The 19,149-nt window shown below is 40.4% G+C and overlaps 1 protein-coding gene across 1 annotated transcript; it reads right to left on the bottom strand.

Annotated features, from left to right (window-relative positions):
* Positions 1-10,394: 10,394 nt before the first annotated feature.
* On the bottom strand, positions 10,395-10,937 carry LOC122197164 (uncharacterized). Its single transcript, XM_042900678.1, has one exon. It carries the CDS (start codon positions 10,935-10,937, stop codon positions 10,395-10,397), a length of 543 nt encoding a protein of 180 aa, XP_042756612.1.
* Positions 10,938-19,149: the final 8,212 nt, after the last annotated feature.

Below are 19,149 nucleotides of genomic sequence, written 5' to 3' on the forward strand. Positions count from 1 at the left end.
AAGAAGGGATTAATTTTTCACCTTGATTGTCTTGTGGAATATCATGAGGAAAGCTTGTCCTTAAAGATTTGGGAAGACCATAGTTGTCTGAACTAGACATCTATAATGGGAGAAATTCAAGTTTAGTTGATTTTAGTCCATAATATAACACCCAAATGAAATATTAAGGATATGACCCAACACAATATTTTACAATTTGGAAGAGGGATGCCGTAATCCAAACTGCAAAATATTTTAAGGTAGGTAATTGACGATTTACCAATTTCCATCACGAAAAACGAAAAAGAATTTTAGGTTTTAAGTGAATTGAAACTCCTAGCTCCTTTGAGATTCAATGAAACAATTCAATGGCATGTTTAAATCTCGATTGTGCCCTTCAAGTTTGTGACTGGGATGTCGAGGATCATAAACAAGGTATGAGTATCCATGCAAATTAAATTGGTACACCCAATGTTACACCACCTAATCAATGTGTTGGTTAACCAAACACGCTCCATTGATCTATGATTAACATCAAGCTACCCTTTGCCATGTACTGTCAGTCCAGATTAGTGTGCCGGTTAACCATGCACGCTCCACTAATCGGCTTAACAAGGTGCAAAGTGCAATTTCATGGGTTAGCACCATATTCACATTTTCCTAAGTAACTAAGATTTAGGAATTTATAAGTGTTTAGTTACTTTATATTTATCATTATACTTTTAATGAAGGGATAATTAGATTCCTATCCTACCCGTTCGGCTAACGACCCTCCACCAGTCAAGGAAGCGGCGGGTCAGAGTGGACTCCCATTAAACTGCCATTTTATAGGCAGTAACCTTATACCCCCTTATAGATCGGCTTCGTGAATGAGCCCTACTAACGGTACGACTGAATTTATGCTTATACATATATATATATATATATATATATATATATATATATATTAAACCTATAATATTATAATAGTATAAGGGTAGAATTTTAAACATTAAAATTCTAGGGTTTGGAATTAAAGTATTCTAAAGTGACTTTACAAATTCCAAAATTTGAGGGCAAGTTTTGAACTACTCAAAAACTTTTGGAATCCATACCTTATGAGTTTAATATAGGATTGAATGAAAAGACTCTTGAAAATCCATAACTTGAGGACAAGTTATGGAGTTCATCAAACCATTTATGAAAAAGACTCTTCATTTTTCTATAACCTATGAGTTTTAATGACTATTAAAAGAAAGATTGTTCACTTTTCCATAACTTGAGGACAAGTTATGGATTTCATCAAAAAACATTTAGACCAAAATTGTAACGTACAAAAAAATAAATTTGTCTATGATCTAAATTAAACTCATAAGCATAAGACAATTCATATCAAACAAATTTCATGTAATTAGCCTAGCCATATAAACTAATACAAAACACGAAACATTAACAATTATCTTTTAAATTGGATAAGCATGATCATTACCACATCAATAAGAGGTTTTATAAGTTCAAAAACAGCTTAGCGTAATGATACTAGTCCAATTCTAGACAAAAAGATCGAAAATCTGCTGTCAGGGCCTCCAACTTGTCGAGTGCATCTGCGAGTTGGATGAGATTGTACTTGGACTCAGCGAGTCCCCCAGTGGAGTCGGCGTTTCCACTGTCCAGACAACAAAAAATTTGATTTTTCAAGCAAATTGCATCAAATATAATTGAAAACAAGCCTAGGCTTTGATACCACTGTTGGTTTTTGAGCATTCTAACACTCATATGGTGTACATGCAACCCTATATACCTTGGATCTATGTTTTCTCTATTCTACATGCAAATATAAATTTTCCAAGGTATCATCCTAACTAGCATATTATAGAGTATATACAATATGAAATAAAGTTGAATGAAATACCTTTTGATGTAGCTTGATTCCTTGGACCTTAAAGAGCTTAGTGCCCCAAGTGTTGCACCTCAAATGGTTCACACAACACCACCAACAATTGGAATAACTTGAGAGAAGATTATTTACACTCAAAATCGGCTAGCCCACATGTGTCTATCACTAGTCACTCCTTAGTGCTAATTTCATGAGCTATGAGGCTTCTTATATAGTGTGCACATTAGGGTTACACTATGTAACTCATGACTTTCCATATTCATCATGATCCATGGGTTTTAACCTCCATGGAGTATCCATGGGTGGCCACATGGGTTTAGGCCAACATTAAGAACTATGGATCATAAGCCCACTTTATAAGAATGAATGATTTACCAAATCAATCCCCATTTATTTAATTAGTCTCTTTTGATCACAAAATTAATTCCAAACTAATTCTTGATCAGTACTAATTAAATAATATTAATATATTATAACTTATAATATATTAATAAATCATAAATATCATTTACTCACAAAAGTCTTTCAAAATTTTTCTGATACCATGCAACCCAAATGGACCATGCTACTCTCGGGTCAAGTACATACCAATAATAGTTATGGGCTTAGACACCTAATCCAACTGTGTTTTGGTTCTCCAAGACCGATTTGAGGTCTGTGTATCATCAAGTGAGGGGGGAGAGGAGGATATGGAGAAGAGGACGTTCCGGACTTGTTATGGGCATTACATGGCGATGCCATTTGGGCTTACCAATCTGCTTGTTGTGTTTATGGATTTGAGGAATCGGGTATGCAGGCCGATACTCGGCTGATATTTTATCGTATTCAATGATGATATCTTGGTGTATTACAAGACCAGAGAGCAGCATGGGGAGCACCTTCGAACGCTTCTCGGAGTACTAAGGTGGGAACGGTTGTATGCCAAGTTCTTGAAGTGTGAGTTTTGGTTACAAGAGGTCAAATTCTAAGGACATCTCATTAACCTGGTTGGGATTTTGGTCGACCTGGCCAAGATCGAGGCGATGATGCAGTGGGAGGTTCCGAAATCTCCCTTAGAGATCAGTAGTTTCTTGGGTTTGTTAGGATACTATTTTAGATTTATTCATGATTTCTCCAAGATTGTGGTACCTCTCAATCGTTTGACGAGGAAGGGAGTGGATTTCCGATGGGGCCCCGAGTAGCAGTCGACGTTTGAGACTCTTAGATAGAAGTTATTTGAGGCCCCGGTACTGACCCTTCCGGAGGGAGTCGATGATTTTATGGTATTCTTTGATGCTTCCATCATCAGTTTGGGGGCAGTCCTTGTGCAGAGAGGATGAGTGATCACTTATGCTTCGCGGCAACTGAAGTCGCATGAGATGTGATATCCCATGCATGACCTGGAGTTAGGGGTAGTGGTGTTTGACCTCAAGATTTGGAGACATTATCTTTATGGCGTCCGTTGTATTGTTTACACGAATCAAAAGAATTTGAGATAACTTATGGATCATCCGAACCTAAACATGAGCCAGTGTAGGTGGCTCGACATGGTCATGGATTATGACTGCGAATGTGGTAGTGGATGCATTGAGTTCCAAGTCGGCTAGGTCTTTGGTTGGAGGGGCATGTTTGAGGATATCCATTGATTCTCTACTTTTGGGTTTGACTATGCAGGCTTGGGAAAAGGGAGTTCGGAAGGAGAGCTGAAAATAAAAAAGGATCAGGGGCGTTTTCGACTGGTTTGTCACTGATAGTCGGGTAGTGTTGACCTGATGCAGTTGGTTCTGGGTTCCAATTTTCGGTGGGATCAGAAAGATAGTGCTAGAGGAGATAGTCTGCTAAACAACTGGTCGCCACCAAGATGTATCAGGATCTGATATTGAGTTATTGGTGGTCGTGTATGAAGAGAGAGATACTCTGCTATGTCGAGAGGTGCTTGACCTATAGGATGGTCAATGCCAAACATTAGAGGCCACATGGGAAGTTGCAGCCTTAGGAGTTTGTCATGTGGAAGTGGGAACAAATCACCATGGATTTTATCACCAAGTTGCCGAAGACGGCCAAAGGTTTTGATGCTATTTGGGTCATCGTGGATCGATTGGCCAAAAGTGCCCACTTTTTGGCCATTCGGGAGAGCTCTTCGGCCGAAACATTAGCCGATGTGTATATCCAGAGATTGTTGCTCGTCATGGAATTCCGGTTTCCATTGTTTCAGATCGAGATGTTCGGTTCACTTCTTGATTCTGGCAGTAGTTCCATGAGGAACTAGGCACAATATTACATTTCAGGACCGCTTATCATCTGCAGATCGACGGTCAGAGTGAGCGGACCATCCAGACCCTTAAGGATATGTTGCAGGCCTGTATCATTGATTTCAGTGGGATTTTGGATTCCTACCTACCGATTGTGTAGTTCTCCTACAATAATAGTTATCACTCCAGCAATGGTGCACCACCTTTTGAGCTCTTGTATCGTCGGAGATATCGCACCCCGTTATGTTAGCGAGAGGTTGGTCATAAGGTCATGGGAAGGACTAAAGTAATCCTTCAGACCACAAAGCTTATTCAACATATCAGGCAGAGACTGTAGACTACTTAGTGTAAGCAGAAGTGCTATGCCGATTAGCGCCGATCAGAGTTGGAGTTTCAGGTCGGCGATATGGTATTACTGAAGGTCTCACCTTGGAAAGGTGTGATACACTTCAGGAAGAGGGGGAATTGGGCCCCCGGTATATTGGACCTTTTCGGGTGATTTACAGGGTTGGTAAAGTAGCTTACTGATTGGATTTACTTAGTGAGCTCAGTCAGATCCACAACACCTTCCATGTCTCTCTGTTGCAGAAGTGTGTGGTGGACAGCGAGGCAGTGGTTTCGCTGGATGATATTTAGATCGATGAGCACCTAACCTATATTGAGAGGCCAGTAGCTATTCTGGAAAGAAAGATGAAGGTCCTACGCAATAAGGAGATACCTTTAGTAAAAGTTCAGTGGCAGCATCGGAGAGGCTTCGAGTGGACCTGGGAGCCGGAGGCTGAGATGCGTGAGCATTATCCCGAGTTATTCGCCACAACCGACTTCAAGCATGAAGTCTAGTTAAATTGGGGGAGAATTGTAACATCCCAATGATGAGGTACTTCTAATTTTGACCCTATAGTTGAATTATATTGCATTTTGGTCCCTAACTTTAGAAAATAGTGCAAAAAGGGCCCATAGTGGCATTTTTGTAAATTGGGGCTTTGAGGATTACGTTGAGCGTACGTGTGTACACTAAGCATATTAGGGTGTTCCTTTGCACACTGGTCGTATACCTCTTATGCAGAGCGTACGTGGAAATCATGCAACCTTAATTTCGAGGGTTTTGGCTCATATATAAGGATCATTAAGGTCTCATATCTTCTTCTTACCCAGCCTCCTTCTCTAACATCGACCCCCGCAGCAGCCCTAGGAGCCAGAGAGAAATTGTTGAGCCTTTAAGAGAGTTTTGAAGTGGTTTTGAAGAAAGAAGAAGGTGGTGAGAAGATCTTGGAGTTGGAGCACTTTGGATGTCGGATTTCTACCTTGTTTGCAACCTCTTGAAGGTATAAAGCTTGCAACTTTACATCTCCATCATGTAGATCTCGATTCTTACACTTTTAAGTCACTTTTTGGTCCTAAAATGGTGATTCTTGAGCATGGACTGTTCTTGACCCATTAAGTCGTCCTTTCAGACCTTAGGAAGGGTCTTGAATCATAAAAATGAGGTCTTATTAGTTGGTTTTGCTCCGTGCACTCTCTAGAGGGTCTTAATGTATTAAGACCTTGAGTTAAGCAATTAATGGACATGAAAAGTCATAAAGTTGGAAACTTTATGACACTTGAGGATGATTTAGCCTTGGATCAGGAAATGGGATGTAAGAGCTTAACACATTAAGCACTTAATCAGCGTTTGGGAAAATTGGGCGTACGCCCTGTGTAATACATGTACGCAACACCTACGTGGTCAACCGCACCGATGATGGTTAATGATTGAGTACACCCAACGTACCTTAGGAGTATGCCCCGCGTATGCGCACCGTGTCGACTCAGCTAGGTTGACTCAGTTGACTTATGGATTTTGACCAGTTAACTTTGAATTTGACCGTGCACATCCTCTTTTTTATGTACTTTTGATCAATGGGATACTATGATATGGAACAATACTTTGAAAACAATGATCTTATAAACATTCTATGATTTGGGGTTGTTTTAAAAAGTTTAAATTTCTTGTGATTTTTATGGATGTTACACAACGTCTACATGGTCTAATGCTAGTAACTCCAAAAAGGATGATCGAAAGTGCTTCTACTGTGGAGGTACAAGTGTTCTCTGTAAAAAGTAAAAACTTGGAGTTAAAGGTTCTTGTTGTTGAAGAAGAAGAAGATTGGGTTAATTATGAAGAATCATTAGATGAAGAGATTAAGAAGGATGTGTGTTTGATGGCTTCCGCTGACGAGTTTGGCACTGATGAAAATGGCAGCAGTTCAAGTACGTTTGAAGTTGATCTTGCTAAAGCTGCTAGGGATTCAAAATTTTAGAACTGGGATTCCTCATCCTTGTAACAGGTTAAAAAGTTTGTAACATACCTTTAAAGTGAAAAATATACATTATTTGATTATTAGTGTCTTGATCTTTCAAAATCAAATCAAGAAATCATTAATCTAAGAAATAAAATTGAATCTTTAAAACTGATCTATCTAACAACGAGAAGTCTCTTTCACTGATGAGTCTTGAGCTTCGTAATGTTTGTATAATCAATCATTATCCCAACAATGAAAAGGACCCTGCCATTGAATGTGTGCAAAAATGAAAAAGTATTACAAATAATTGGGCTCATTCTCACTTTAAAACCTTTAAATTTGCCGATGATCAAATACCTTATCAGTGTGAGAAAATGTTTTGAAACATCCCAAAAATACACTCCAAAAATTTCGTTTTTATTTATAATAAAACCATAGTAATCCAATCATCTCATAAAAACATAAGTGGTAATATCTCGAAACACCATGTCAAAACACTTTATCCAAATCATATATCAAAACATCAGAGTAAATCCTCCCAGGCCAAAATGTTGTGGTGTGGGCAATGCAGTTATCCCAAGCTCTTCGCTTTGCTACCAGAAGTACCTAAAACCAAAACTGAAACTGTAAGCACGAAGCTTAGTGAGTCTCCCCAAACTACCACGTACCATACACATATCATATAACATACTTTGGGCCCCGCCCTATTACATCATGTATTCACCAACATCGGCCCCCGCCCAGAATCGAGCCAAACTCGACGTATATATGAGCCTAACTTCTAATACACATAACATGAGCACAACCACCTAATCATAGACATATAAACATTCCTCGGGCCCCGCCCGACATCAGACCGAAATCCGGAAGTATACAAGCATTCCTTATGAACCGCCCCGACATTGGACCGTAGTGCGGAAACATACAAATAATAAACATATGCAAGAATCACAAAGATATCAAGCATACTAACATTATTCGGGTACCGCCCCGACATCGGATCGAAATTCAGAAAAGCATATAAACCTACATTGGGCCCCGCCCGACGTTGGACATTAATCCGGAATATACTAACATACATAAACGGGTCGGCCTTGGTGCCTTCGACCCATTCCTACTGAAGGAAAACTCACCCTAAATGTCGGGTGAAGTAGTTGAAAAATAAATGTTCTTCAACGATCAATGTTGCGTCTTGAAATACAACTTCACCTTGCATCTGGGGTTGAAAAATTGAATGTTGAAAAATAATCTTCACTTCTAGTCCCTTCGAATAAATGTTCTTCAACGATCAACGATGCGTCTTGAAAAATAACCGTGACTAAAAAAATCCCTGTGGATCATAGAATCATAAAGAACCTTCTCACCATAGTTGTTCAAGGACCCAACTGTAATTCCCAAAACATGAAACAAGTAGTGATCAATTGAAATCACTAAGCAAGTGAAAAATCAATGCAAAATAAATCAAGAACACAACACGAAAAACAACCCAATGCAGACGATTGTATTAATAAAATCGTCTAGTACAATGGAGATCTTCAATGGTTGGCCTTCACAATGACATGACCGAAAACTACTTACAAAGAACTGGCCAAGCAAGTCTCCTTATATAGGGAACACGATAATACAAGGAAGCCCAACCGAAAACGCCTAAGCACCGAAATCAAGATTGATTTCGGTCCAACCCAAACCGAAAAATCATATAACGACCCAATAATGAATAAAAAATTAAAATATATTAGCCTAGCATAAACCAAACAAAGTAGGAGCTAACAATCCTTGGCTCGGATGGAGACTACTCGCAGTATCTGTGTGAACATAGAGGAACGCACTGCGATTTGTTGAGTATCAGAGAACTACTCATAGCCTTTTTGATGTTAGCCCCTATATATCCTAGATCAAAGATCTCTATATAGTTTTTCAATGTAAACAAGTTAACTTGGACCTTGGCGAGATGTTTAACGATAATCATGCCTTGCGAGGTGTATCGCCATGGTGCCATGACATCTGTACAGTTTCAGACTTTTAATTCCTTACATACGACAATTCTGTGAAAGATACTGCCTAACTGACAATTTGTACAATTTTAATCCTTCAATTCCATGTGAAAATAGAGTGAAGTGTAATGACCATCAACTCCTTTCCAAGTTTCTTCTCCTTGCTCAAAAAATTCCGATACAATCTCCACGAGTCTCTTCTTCTTTTTGAATTTGCTTTTTAAGACAAACGAAACTTTGAGATAAAAAATAAAACTAAAAATAAACTTAGCACATAATAGAAATAACTAAGAAATAAAATTAAAAATACACTCAAAAGTAAAAATACAATATTTTAGGATTTTTCATTTTTCTGAAAAAGAAATAAAAACAAAAATAAACATATTTTTGGATTTTTTAAATTTTAAGATTTTTGTTAGGTTTTTTTAAATTATCCCCCTAAATTTGTGCATGGAGGAAAAATAAACAAATTTAACAAAAACAAAAAATAATAACTAAATTTAAAACATTTTTGGGATCAAAGTTGTCAAGCAATTCAATATCGTTTATCAGCACACACCTGCATGTTTAGCTCTGGTCAATCACCAATATTGTGATCCACATAAACACAAAGGATATTGACAATTTGGACAGATCATAAGTGACAAGGCATTGTGATCATATTCCTAAATACACCATTTTGCTGACGACGACCAATGATATTGTTGTCCACTTAAATTCAGCAGCGAGATCTACACTCAACCTTTAGTTAATTCAATTTTAAGTTCCTTAGAATGTGTTCCCCATTTCACGACATACATTAGCAATCAAGGAATTCGAAAGAACTCTTTACTTTAGGTGAGTGCTTAATTATTTGAGAGAGAAGATGGATATAGAGATGCATATGTTGTATCCTAGGTCGGATGTCTTCCAATCAGGCAGAGGGAACAACATATGACTAACATTGATAGAGGGTTAGACAGATAGAAGGGTGCATATGCTGTGTCCCAAGTCAGATCTTCCGATCACGCAAAAGGGACAACATATGACTGACATAGATAGATAAAGTGAAGAATAGATAGAGATGTGTAGAAATAGAGGTGCATATGTTGCGTCCCAGGTCGGATCTTCCGATCACACAAAGGGGGCAACATATGACTAAAAAAGAGGATAAGAAAGATTTTTTTTTTTCACACAAACCTACTTTATCAGAACCCCCTGGTCACCCTATCAGCACTAGAATTAAGGACATAAGTCCGTACATCGAAGAAGTGTGGATCCACAGTTCTAGATAATAAGTAACTTTAATGTATCTTGTAGGCCTCCTTGTTTATCTTACTGCTCAATCTATCCAAGCATCGTATGGTCCATCCAAATGAAACTATCTAAGTCTAGATGAGTTAACATTGTCTAGTCCTTTCATTTCCATTTGTTTCTAGTCCTTTAATATTGCATCCTTCGACCCTACCAGCACATTGAACCCATTGAACATAAAGTATAAACAATTCAGCTTCAGTGCATTACACGAATTTCAGATTGCTCTTTAACATTAAACTTCATATCACTTCCGAAAAATACTTACGAAAGAAAACATATTTTTTTTGTATTTTTGATTTCTCCCCCTTAATTTGTGCGTGGAGAAGAAAGAAAACAAAATAAATGCACAAATTTAAAAAAGAAAATTATCTTCAAAATGAATCATTTTATGAAAAACTTAGAAGTATCAAAAAGAAAACTTAAACCGTAATTCAACAATTGAAGTTACATCCAAGTGATCTGAGAACAACATACAGATGCAACAACATGTTCAGCCTTAGCTGTGTTTCAATTCCAAAACGAAGTTAAAATATTCAATATTCATCACGCCATTAAATGAGATCCCCATTTGTGATCCTTTCCTTATTCCTTCCCGCAAAGGATACATACTCTCAACTAAAGTGCTGAATGTAATGTAGTTAGGATTTTTCTCTTATCATGTTCCTGGAACAGCCACTATCAACACACCGAAGTCTGATGATATTCCTTCATAGCTGCTCCGACACAGAGTGCGGGATTAGTTAGCTTTTGGAACCCAGTCCATTATGAAGCTGAGTTCACCATTATCATCTACCCAAGGTACTCTATCCCATGACATATCTTGTTTATCAGACACAGAAGATGAAGAAGTGTTAGAATCATTAGATGATTTGGTAGTATGAACCTTTGGAGCCCATCGGTAGTTGGGTTTAATCCATTTCTTGTTTGATCGGATGGATGCCTTATCACATGGTTTAGAACTTGATACCGGTCGCCGAGATGATCTTTGTTTAATCGAACCATCTCTTGAATTTGGCTTCTTGTCCGACATTCCCTTCTCGTCCTGGGAAGTTTGATTCTTGGCCTTTTTCGTGTTCCAATCACCATTGCGTGAATGTGACCTCGAAGGATTTCTTTTGGAGAATCTCCCTCTTGGCAAGTTCTGCCAACCATGTTGGTAGTAAGAAACATATAAATGATGTGGGAAATTTCTAGTAATGTGTCCAATTGTTCCACATTGGAAACAAGTCTGTTTCTTCACGTAGAAGTTGTTTATGCATGTCCCTAGTAGCGTGCCCATGCCTTGTCTCTGATTGTTCCGACAAGCATACTTACATCAAGCAGTTTGTTCTGCTTGTTTTGGTGACCTGTATTTACCAACAATAGGTTTATTAGAAGTAACAGAATTAGAAGCAACAGATTCAGAGTTCAAAGAGACATTTGTTTGATAATCAACAAAATTAATAGAACTGGAATTATTTATGTTCTCCTTGTTCTCATCTTCCACTACTTTACCTGCACATGAAGTAGAAGCATTAGTATCATTCACCTCAATATTCTCAGTTGGGCCAGATTGTTCAGTCTTAACTGAAGCTGGTACAGGGGTTGGCCATACTGAGTCGGTATCTCTACCTTATTGGTTTCAAGAGGTGGGTATAGTTATCATTGAAGGCAGGTGGAACAATGTGATGCCCTAGACCCTTGTTCTGATTATCTTTAAATTTTAATTGTTTTTCAATCGTGGACTCAACTTTCTTGCTTGACACATCAAACTTTTTAAAATTAAAGTCTGCATTTTCAAACTTATTTCTCAATGTGTCAAGCTTGGCAGTTAGATTGACAATCTCTACTTGAGCATGATTATATTATCCACATTTAATACTATACTCTTCCTTAATCCTTTTCAGGTCTTTGATTTGGGCCTCTAATTGTTGTTTTAAGGGTTTTTGGGCCTTTCTGAGAGTGTATCATTCATATTTAAGGTCTCAAATTTCCCTAATTAATAAATCATGTTGATCAAGATAAAGTTTAATTTTAGCTTCACAGGTCTGAGAGCATGAAGCTTCATTAACCGTGGTGATTGAAGAACTCATTATTTAATGAACAAAAGGAATCTTATCGTGCAATTTTATCTTGATCAAAAATACCAATAGTCAACATCCTAGCCGAGAACACAGAATGTCAACTAAATTTGTTGACCGAGAACTCCAAGAATCAACAAAAACACTCGTTGATCGAAAGCTCAAAAGTTTGACCAAAAAGTTGACCGAGATTTGAATTGAAATCAATAAAAATGAGCCGAAAACAACAAAATCAAATTCAGAGCCGAAATGAAAATTTTAAAATGTGGCAAAATTTCAATTGATGACCCAAGTGTTGATTGTTTTCAATTAAAACAGAAATGGCAAAACCAAAATTGGATAAATTTAAAAAATTGATAAATTAAAAAAAAATAAAATGAACAAAACAAAACAAAAACAAAAAAAAAATGTGAACACTTTGCTTTGAATTTAAGTGGACGGAAACTTAAGTGAACCGAAATCAATTTTAAATGGATCCAAATGAATTTTTATTTTTATTTTTATTTCATTTTATTTTTTTTAATATGTGATTTGAATAAATGAATAAAAAGGCAAATTTTGAACGAAATATAGTTGGACCAAAATCATATTTTAAGGAATTTTATACAGAATTCAATTTTGAATTAGTGGACCGAAATCAATAAATTTGGCCGAAATCAATAATTTGCCGAAAACAATAAATTTGGCTGAAAACAAAGAAACGAAAACAATAATTTTCACATTTGGCCGAAATCTAGATTAAAAAGAGAAAGGACCGAAATCAAAGTAATTTGAATTGATATTTGACCGAATTCCTTAAAATGTTTGATATAGAAACATATCAAATTCCTAAAAATACGTGATTCAAATTCATAAGGTTCCAAAATAATCCCGATGAACATGAAGAGGATTTGCAAAAGCAAAAACAGTTTCATGAAGAACACAAGAAAAATTATCAATGAAAATTGAAATTTTACAAGGTTTTTCGATTAAACTAATACTTTCAAAATAGCTAAAAACGATTCCAAAGTCCTTGAATGCGATTGATACCTTAACAAAGCTTTGATACCAATTGTAAAACCCAAAATGCTTTGATGTATCAATCGGATTCACTTAATGGTGCAGAATCCCAATCAAATGAATTAGACAAAACGAAATCTAGAATAAGAACACGAAGATTAATCTTCAATGCACACTATTATTGAATAGTAGGTTACATAAGATTCTTGATTCCACTTGGTTCTCTCCTTTTTCTCTCCAAAATCACTTTCTAAGCAGTATGGCATCCCCCAAAACGCCCCTCACTCCTATCTAGGATAAAATAACACTATTTATACCAAAAACTAATAACCAAGGCTGAGCCCAAAACTCAAACAAAACAATATTAAGCCTAACCGAAATCACATGTGATTTCGGTCCAAACAACATCAAAATATGGTGTTTTTGGTCCTAGACCAAGAACTCCAATAACTTATGAAAAGTAAAGTATAAACCACAATTTATGACCTAAAATCATCAACCTGAATATCCTCTAGAGGCACAACCGCTGAGTCATCCATTAAGCACTTCCGCAACTGAGAGACATGGAAAATGTTGTGGATCTGGCTGAGCTCTGCTGGGAGATCCAAACGGTAAGCAACCCGACCCACCTGGGCAAAAACCCTGAACGGACCGATATATCTGGGGACCAGCTTGCTCCGCTTCCTGAACCAGATGACACCTTTCCAAGGTGACACTTCAGGAGAACCATGTCGCCCACGTGAAACTCCAAGTCTGAACGACGCTTGTCGGCATAGCTTTTTTGCTGACTCTGAGCAGTCTAGAGCCTGCTCCGAACTTGCTTGATCCTCTCAGTGGTTTTGAGTACTACCTTAGTACTTACCATGACTCTCTGACCGACCTCGACCCAACAGATTGGGGTCCGACACTTCCTCCCGTAGAGCATCTCGAAAGGAGGTCGGTCTATGCTGGTGTGGTAACTATTGTTATACAAAATTTCCGCTAACGGAAGATACTTACCCAACTTCCATCGAAGTCCAAGACACATGCGCGTAGCATGTCCTCGAGAGTCTGCATCGTCCTCTCACTTTGTCCATCCGTCTGAGGGTGGAAAGCGGTGTTGAAGTGGAGACGAGTACCCATCTCGTCGCGAAACCACTTCCAAAACCTGGAAGTAAAACGGACGTCTCGGTCTGACACCACCGAAACGGGTAGTCTGTGACGTGCCACCACCTCTCGAATGTAGATCTCGGCTAGCTTCTTCGCCGATATACTCTCCTGGATCGGGATAAAATGAGCACTCTTGGTCAACCGATCCGTGATGACCCATATCGAATCTACTCCATGTACGGTCCTGGGAAGCTTGGTGATGAAATCCATTGTGATATCCTCCCATTTGCACACGGGAATAGCCAACAGTTGCATCTTGCCTTGGGGTCGCTAGTGCTTGACCTTGACTTTCCAACAAGTAAAACACTACTCTACATACCATTCTACGTCCCACTTCATGCAGGGCCACTAGTAATCAAGGCGAAGATCCCGTTACGTATTCATCGCCCTGGGATAGATAGAGAACCTAGAATTATGGGCCTCATCCATCAGAACCTATCGTACTCCGCCCCAATATGGAACCTAGACCCTCCCATCCAGGGTCAACAACCCACGACTGTCATAATCAAAGGAGGCCACTTGGCCTATGATCCACTCGCACTTTAGGCGCTCCTCCTTCAGGCACTTGACCTGTGCCTCCCAGATCGACTCTAGCAATGGGGTAATCACTTTCATCCTCAGACATATGTCTTGCATCGGAGCCACCACTGCCTTGCGGCTTAGGGCATCGACCACCACATTGACCTTGTTCGGGTGGTAAAGGATCTCACAGTCGTAGTCCTTCACCACATCTAACTACCGACGTTGCCTCATGTTCAGTTTCGACTGATCCATGATGTACCTAAAGCTCTTATGGTCCGTGTAAATGGTACATCGAACCCCATAGAGGTAATGCCGCCAAATCTTGACGGCAAAAACCACAGCCCCAATTCTAAATAATGCCTCCGATAGATCGCCTCGTGTGGCTTCAACTGCCTTGATGCGTGAGCTATCACGTAAACTCGCTACATCAATACTGCACCCGTGCTCGTGATCGAATTATCACAGTAAACCACGAAGTCGTCGACTTCCTCTGGCAAGGTCAGAATCGGTGCCTCCCATAACCACCTTCTGAGAGTCTCAAAGGCTGCCTACTGCTCAGGCCCCCAGTGGAATATCACCGACTTCTTGGTCAGTCGAGTTAAAGGAATAGAGAACTTGGAGAAATCCTGGATGAATCTTCGGTAATAACCCGCTAGATCAAGAAAACTCTGAATCTTTGTTGGAGACCTCGGAACCTCCCACTGCATCACGACCTCTATCTTGGTCGGATTAAACAGAATACCCATCTGGTTGATAAGGTGCCCAAGAAACTACACCTCGTGCAACCAGAACTCACAGTTGGATAACTTTGCGAAAAGTCTCTCACTCCTCAGTTTCTCCAGCACCTCCCTCAGGTGCTCCTCTTGCTGCTCCTAAGTATTGGAGTAAATCAAGATGTCATCAATGAAGACTATCGCAGACCGGTCCAACATCAGTCTGCACACGCGTTTCATGAGGTCCATTAGCACGACTAGAGCATTGGTGAGCCCAAACGACATCACTACAAACTCATAGTGACCATAGAGAGTCATAAAAGTTGTCTTATGCGCATCCTCGTCTCTGACTTGCATCTGGTGATAACCCGATCGTAGATCAATCTTGGAGAACCAAGATGCACCCTGTAGCTGGTCAAACAAATCACCAATCCTCGGGAGGGGATAATCGTACTTCACTGTTAGCTTATTTAGCTCCCGTAGTCTATGCACATCTGATGTGACTCGTCCTTCTTCTTCACAAATAGGATTGAGGCTCCCTATGGAAAACTACTCGACCTGATAAATCCCTTATCTAGCAGCTCTTGTAGCTACGTAGACAACTCTTGCATCTCGGGTGGAGCCAACCGATATGGTGCCTTGGCTATCGGAGCCGCACCAAGGACTAGGTCAATCCTGAACTCAACCTGCCTCTCCGGAGGTATCCCAGGCAAATCCTCCGTGAATACATCTGGGTACTCTCGCACGATCAGTAGGTTATCCATTTTCGCCTCACCCTTATCCCGGGTATCCATAACATAGGCGACATACCCTACGCAACCATGTTGAAGGTAGCGCCTCGCCCTCGCTGCTGAACATAAAGTCGGTCCATGTTGCGGCCTCTCGCCCTGAATCACTAACCCTCCCCCACTAGGAGTCCGAACTCTCACTAGCTGTTGTTCGCAGTCGATCACTGCCCCATTGGGGCTCAACCAGTCCATACACACTATAACCTTATTCCATCGCTGGGGAATGGGGACCAAATCCATGGAAAACTTCTCGTCGAACCATTGTAGTGTACATCCCTGACACACCCTCGCATCCCGAACGGTCCTATCATCTGCTATATCTACATCCAGTGGAAAGTCTAGCTCCCCTGGAGATCTAACAAATCGCTTGCTAAGTGCGAGCGACATAAATGATCGGGTAGCCCTCGAATGGAACAATACCAGAGCTGATATACCGTTCAAGAAGAACGATCCTATAACAAAGCAAGTAACATAAGCGATAATTATTACAAATAAATAGATAGGGATAGAATACATACTCGTCACAACATCGGGAGCTGCACATGCCTTCTCTGCAGTAAGCTGAAAAAACCTACTCCTAGTCGTAGGCACCTCAGCTCGACCTTGACAGCCATCTGTAATCCTCAATGTAGCAGGAGTGGGCGCCGCCACCTTTCATGCCGCTGCTAAACCGGGACACTGGGCCCTTTTGTGGCCACTCTGATTGCACTGAAAGAAAATGAGATCTAAAACGGTTATGGTGGTAGCGGTAGCAGTACAATCCCTGCTCATATGACCAGTTCAGCCGCATTGAAGCATCCCGAATCCCCGCCTTGCATGCCTCCTCGCGCATCTTGCCGCACTTGCCACACCGGTTGCGGCCATGCTGGCTCCTCGATCTGTGATCTGATACCCTGGGCTTCTTGCCCGAACTGCCTGTCTGAACCCCATCTGGTTTCCTCTTCCTCTCCATCTCTAAATGGAGCTCCCTCTCCCAAACCCTAGAAATCATATCCTCCAGTGTCTTGCAACTGGATCAGCTCATAAACTAGCGGATATCACTCTGCAACATCTCATGATATCGGGCCTTTTTGATCTCCTCGCCCGCAACGTATCAGGAGATGAGAAGGGACCTCTACCTGAACCTATCGGTGATCTCGGCCACCATCCCCGTAGTCTGCTGGAGGTCCTAGAACTCCCTCGCCAGCTGGTGCACCTCAATCATAGGTACAAACTCGGCCCTGAAGCTGGCCGAGAAATCACTCCAAGTTATCGCATCAATCATGACATCATCACCAATAGCTATCCTAACCTCCTCTTGCCAATCTCGTGCCCTGTCCTTCAGGAGGCAGGAAGCAAGTCAAACCCTATCCCCCTCGGGACATCTGCCAACCATCTGCCACCAGCAATGGGGTCCCGAGCCCCATGATAGTCGAGAGGTGCACATGCTCTAAACTCCCTGAATGTCAGTGTGCGCGAACCCATCATGACCGTCGTCTCTGTCGTCTGCTGGAGGTCCTGGAACTCCCTCGCCAGCTGGTGCACCTCAATCACAGGTATAATCTCGGCCCTGGACCTGCCAAAGAAATCACTCCATGTTATCGCATCAATCTCGACATCATCACCAATAGCTCTCCCAACCTCCTCCCGCCAATATTGTGCCCTGTCCTTCAGGAGGCAGGAAGCAAGTCAAACCTTGTCCCCCCGGGACATCTGCCAACCATCTACCACTAGCAATGGGGTCCCGAGCCCCATGATAGTTGGGAGGTGTACATTCTCTAAACTCCCTGAATGTCAGTGTGCGCGAACCCACCATGACCGCCACCTCAGTGCGGAAAGCACTTAGTCTCTCATCTAAAAGCTTAAAGATACCCTCCTTGATCGTCCCAAAGATCAAAGGATTCTGGTCCAGAATACTGTGCATGATCTCAGAAGGGATGAACTCCCTCATCTGGTAATCTAGCTACCCGGCTACAGAGCCCGAGCCTGATCCCTCACCAGTGCCTGAAGTACCAACTGATCTGGTGTGTAACAGCACCATACTGAAAATACACCATAACAAACATCAGAACACTCATCATACGTTGAGGGATCATACACACTACAAGCTCCATGGATTCATCTCAGCCTTCCTTAATTCAAGTATGGATCCTCTGCTTTCAGTAGTACGGTCCCATACTACCTTCCACATCTATCCGTACTTTCCTCAAGAACTACTTTGACTTCACTAGGTCCCTTCTACTACTACTGCTTCACGCGCTAATCTCATCCTAGGCTTGCCCTAGGGTAATCACTAACCCACTCTCCGCCATCAGCTACATAAGAAGTCCTTGTTATCTTCCCCTAACTAGCTCAGGAATACTATTAAATATCACTAAGACTAGATAATTCTTTAAATGAGAGGTCCTACCCTACAACGATACGACTCAAACAAGAGCTGCGAAATAGAGCTAAAGCTAACCTTCTGAAATTATTTACTCCATGTAATATGTAACTTAACATATCCGTTTAATAGTTCGTTAAAAATAACTAGAACTCCTAAAAGCACAAAGTAAACAGGATTCAAGCATTGAGTACACATAATCAAACATGTCCTAATCAGGCCATCATATCACCGACTAATTTGTACAAGCATGTAGTTCAAAATTTTGATACATATATAACAGGCACATAAGGCATCCTTCCTAGATCCTTAGCCCTAATCTAGCATGTAGTTTTCATAAGCATATCATAACATAAACTTGCATGGGTAATTTGGGAAGGCTTACTTGAGCTCGGCTGATTGCATGCACCACACCTTTTTTCTCTTTTCGAAACCCTTTTCTCTTTTCAAAATTCTTTTCATAAAAATGCTTTTCTTTTGAAAAATTTAATACTAAGTTCTTAGTTTGAGTTCAGACACACCTGAGAGTGTGCCCGAATCCCTCAAACCAGGGATCTAATACCAACTTGAAACATCCCAAAAATACAATCCAAAATTTTCGTTTTTATTAATAATCAAACCATAGTAATCCAATCATCACATAAAAACATAAGTGGTAACATCTCAAAACACCATGTCAAAACATTGTATCCAAATCATATATCAAAACATCATAGTAAATCCTCCCTGGCCAAAATGATGTGGTGTGTGCAATGCAGTTATCCTGATCTCTTCCCTTTGCTACCGGAAGTACCTGAAACCAACACTGAAACTGTAAACACGAAGCTTAGTGAGTCTCCCTAAACTACCACATACGATATACATATCATATAACATACTTTGGGCACCGCCCTGCTAC

The sequence above is a fragment of the Lactuca sativa genome, chromosome 3 (assembly GCF_002870075.4).
Source record: "Lactuca sativa cultivar Salinas chromosome 3, Lsat_Salinas_v11, whole genome shotgun sequence".
In the NCBI taxonomy this organism is placed as follows: domain Eukaryota; kingdom Viridiplantae; phylum Streptophyta; class Magnoliopsida; order Asterales; family Asteraceae; genus Lactuca; species Lactuca sativa.

Coding starts and splice junctions, on each gene's coding strand:
- LOC122197164 (XM_042900678.1), bottom strand. CDS start 10,937: ATGGGCACGCTACTAGGGACATGCATAAACAACTTCTACGTGAAGAAA.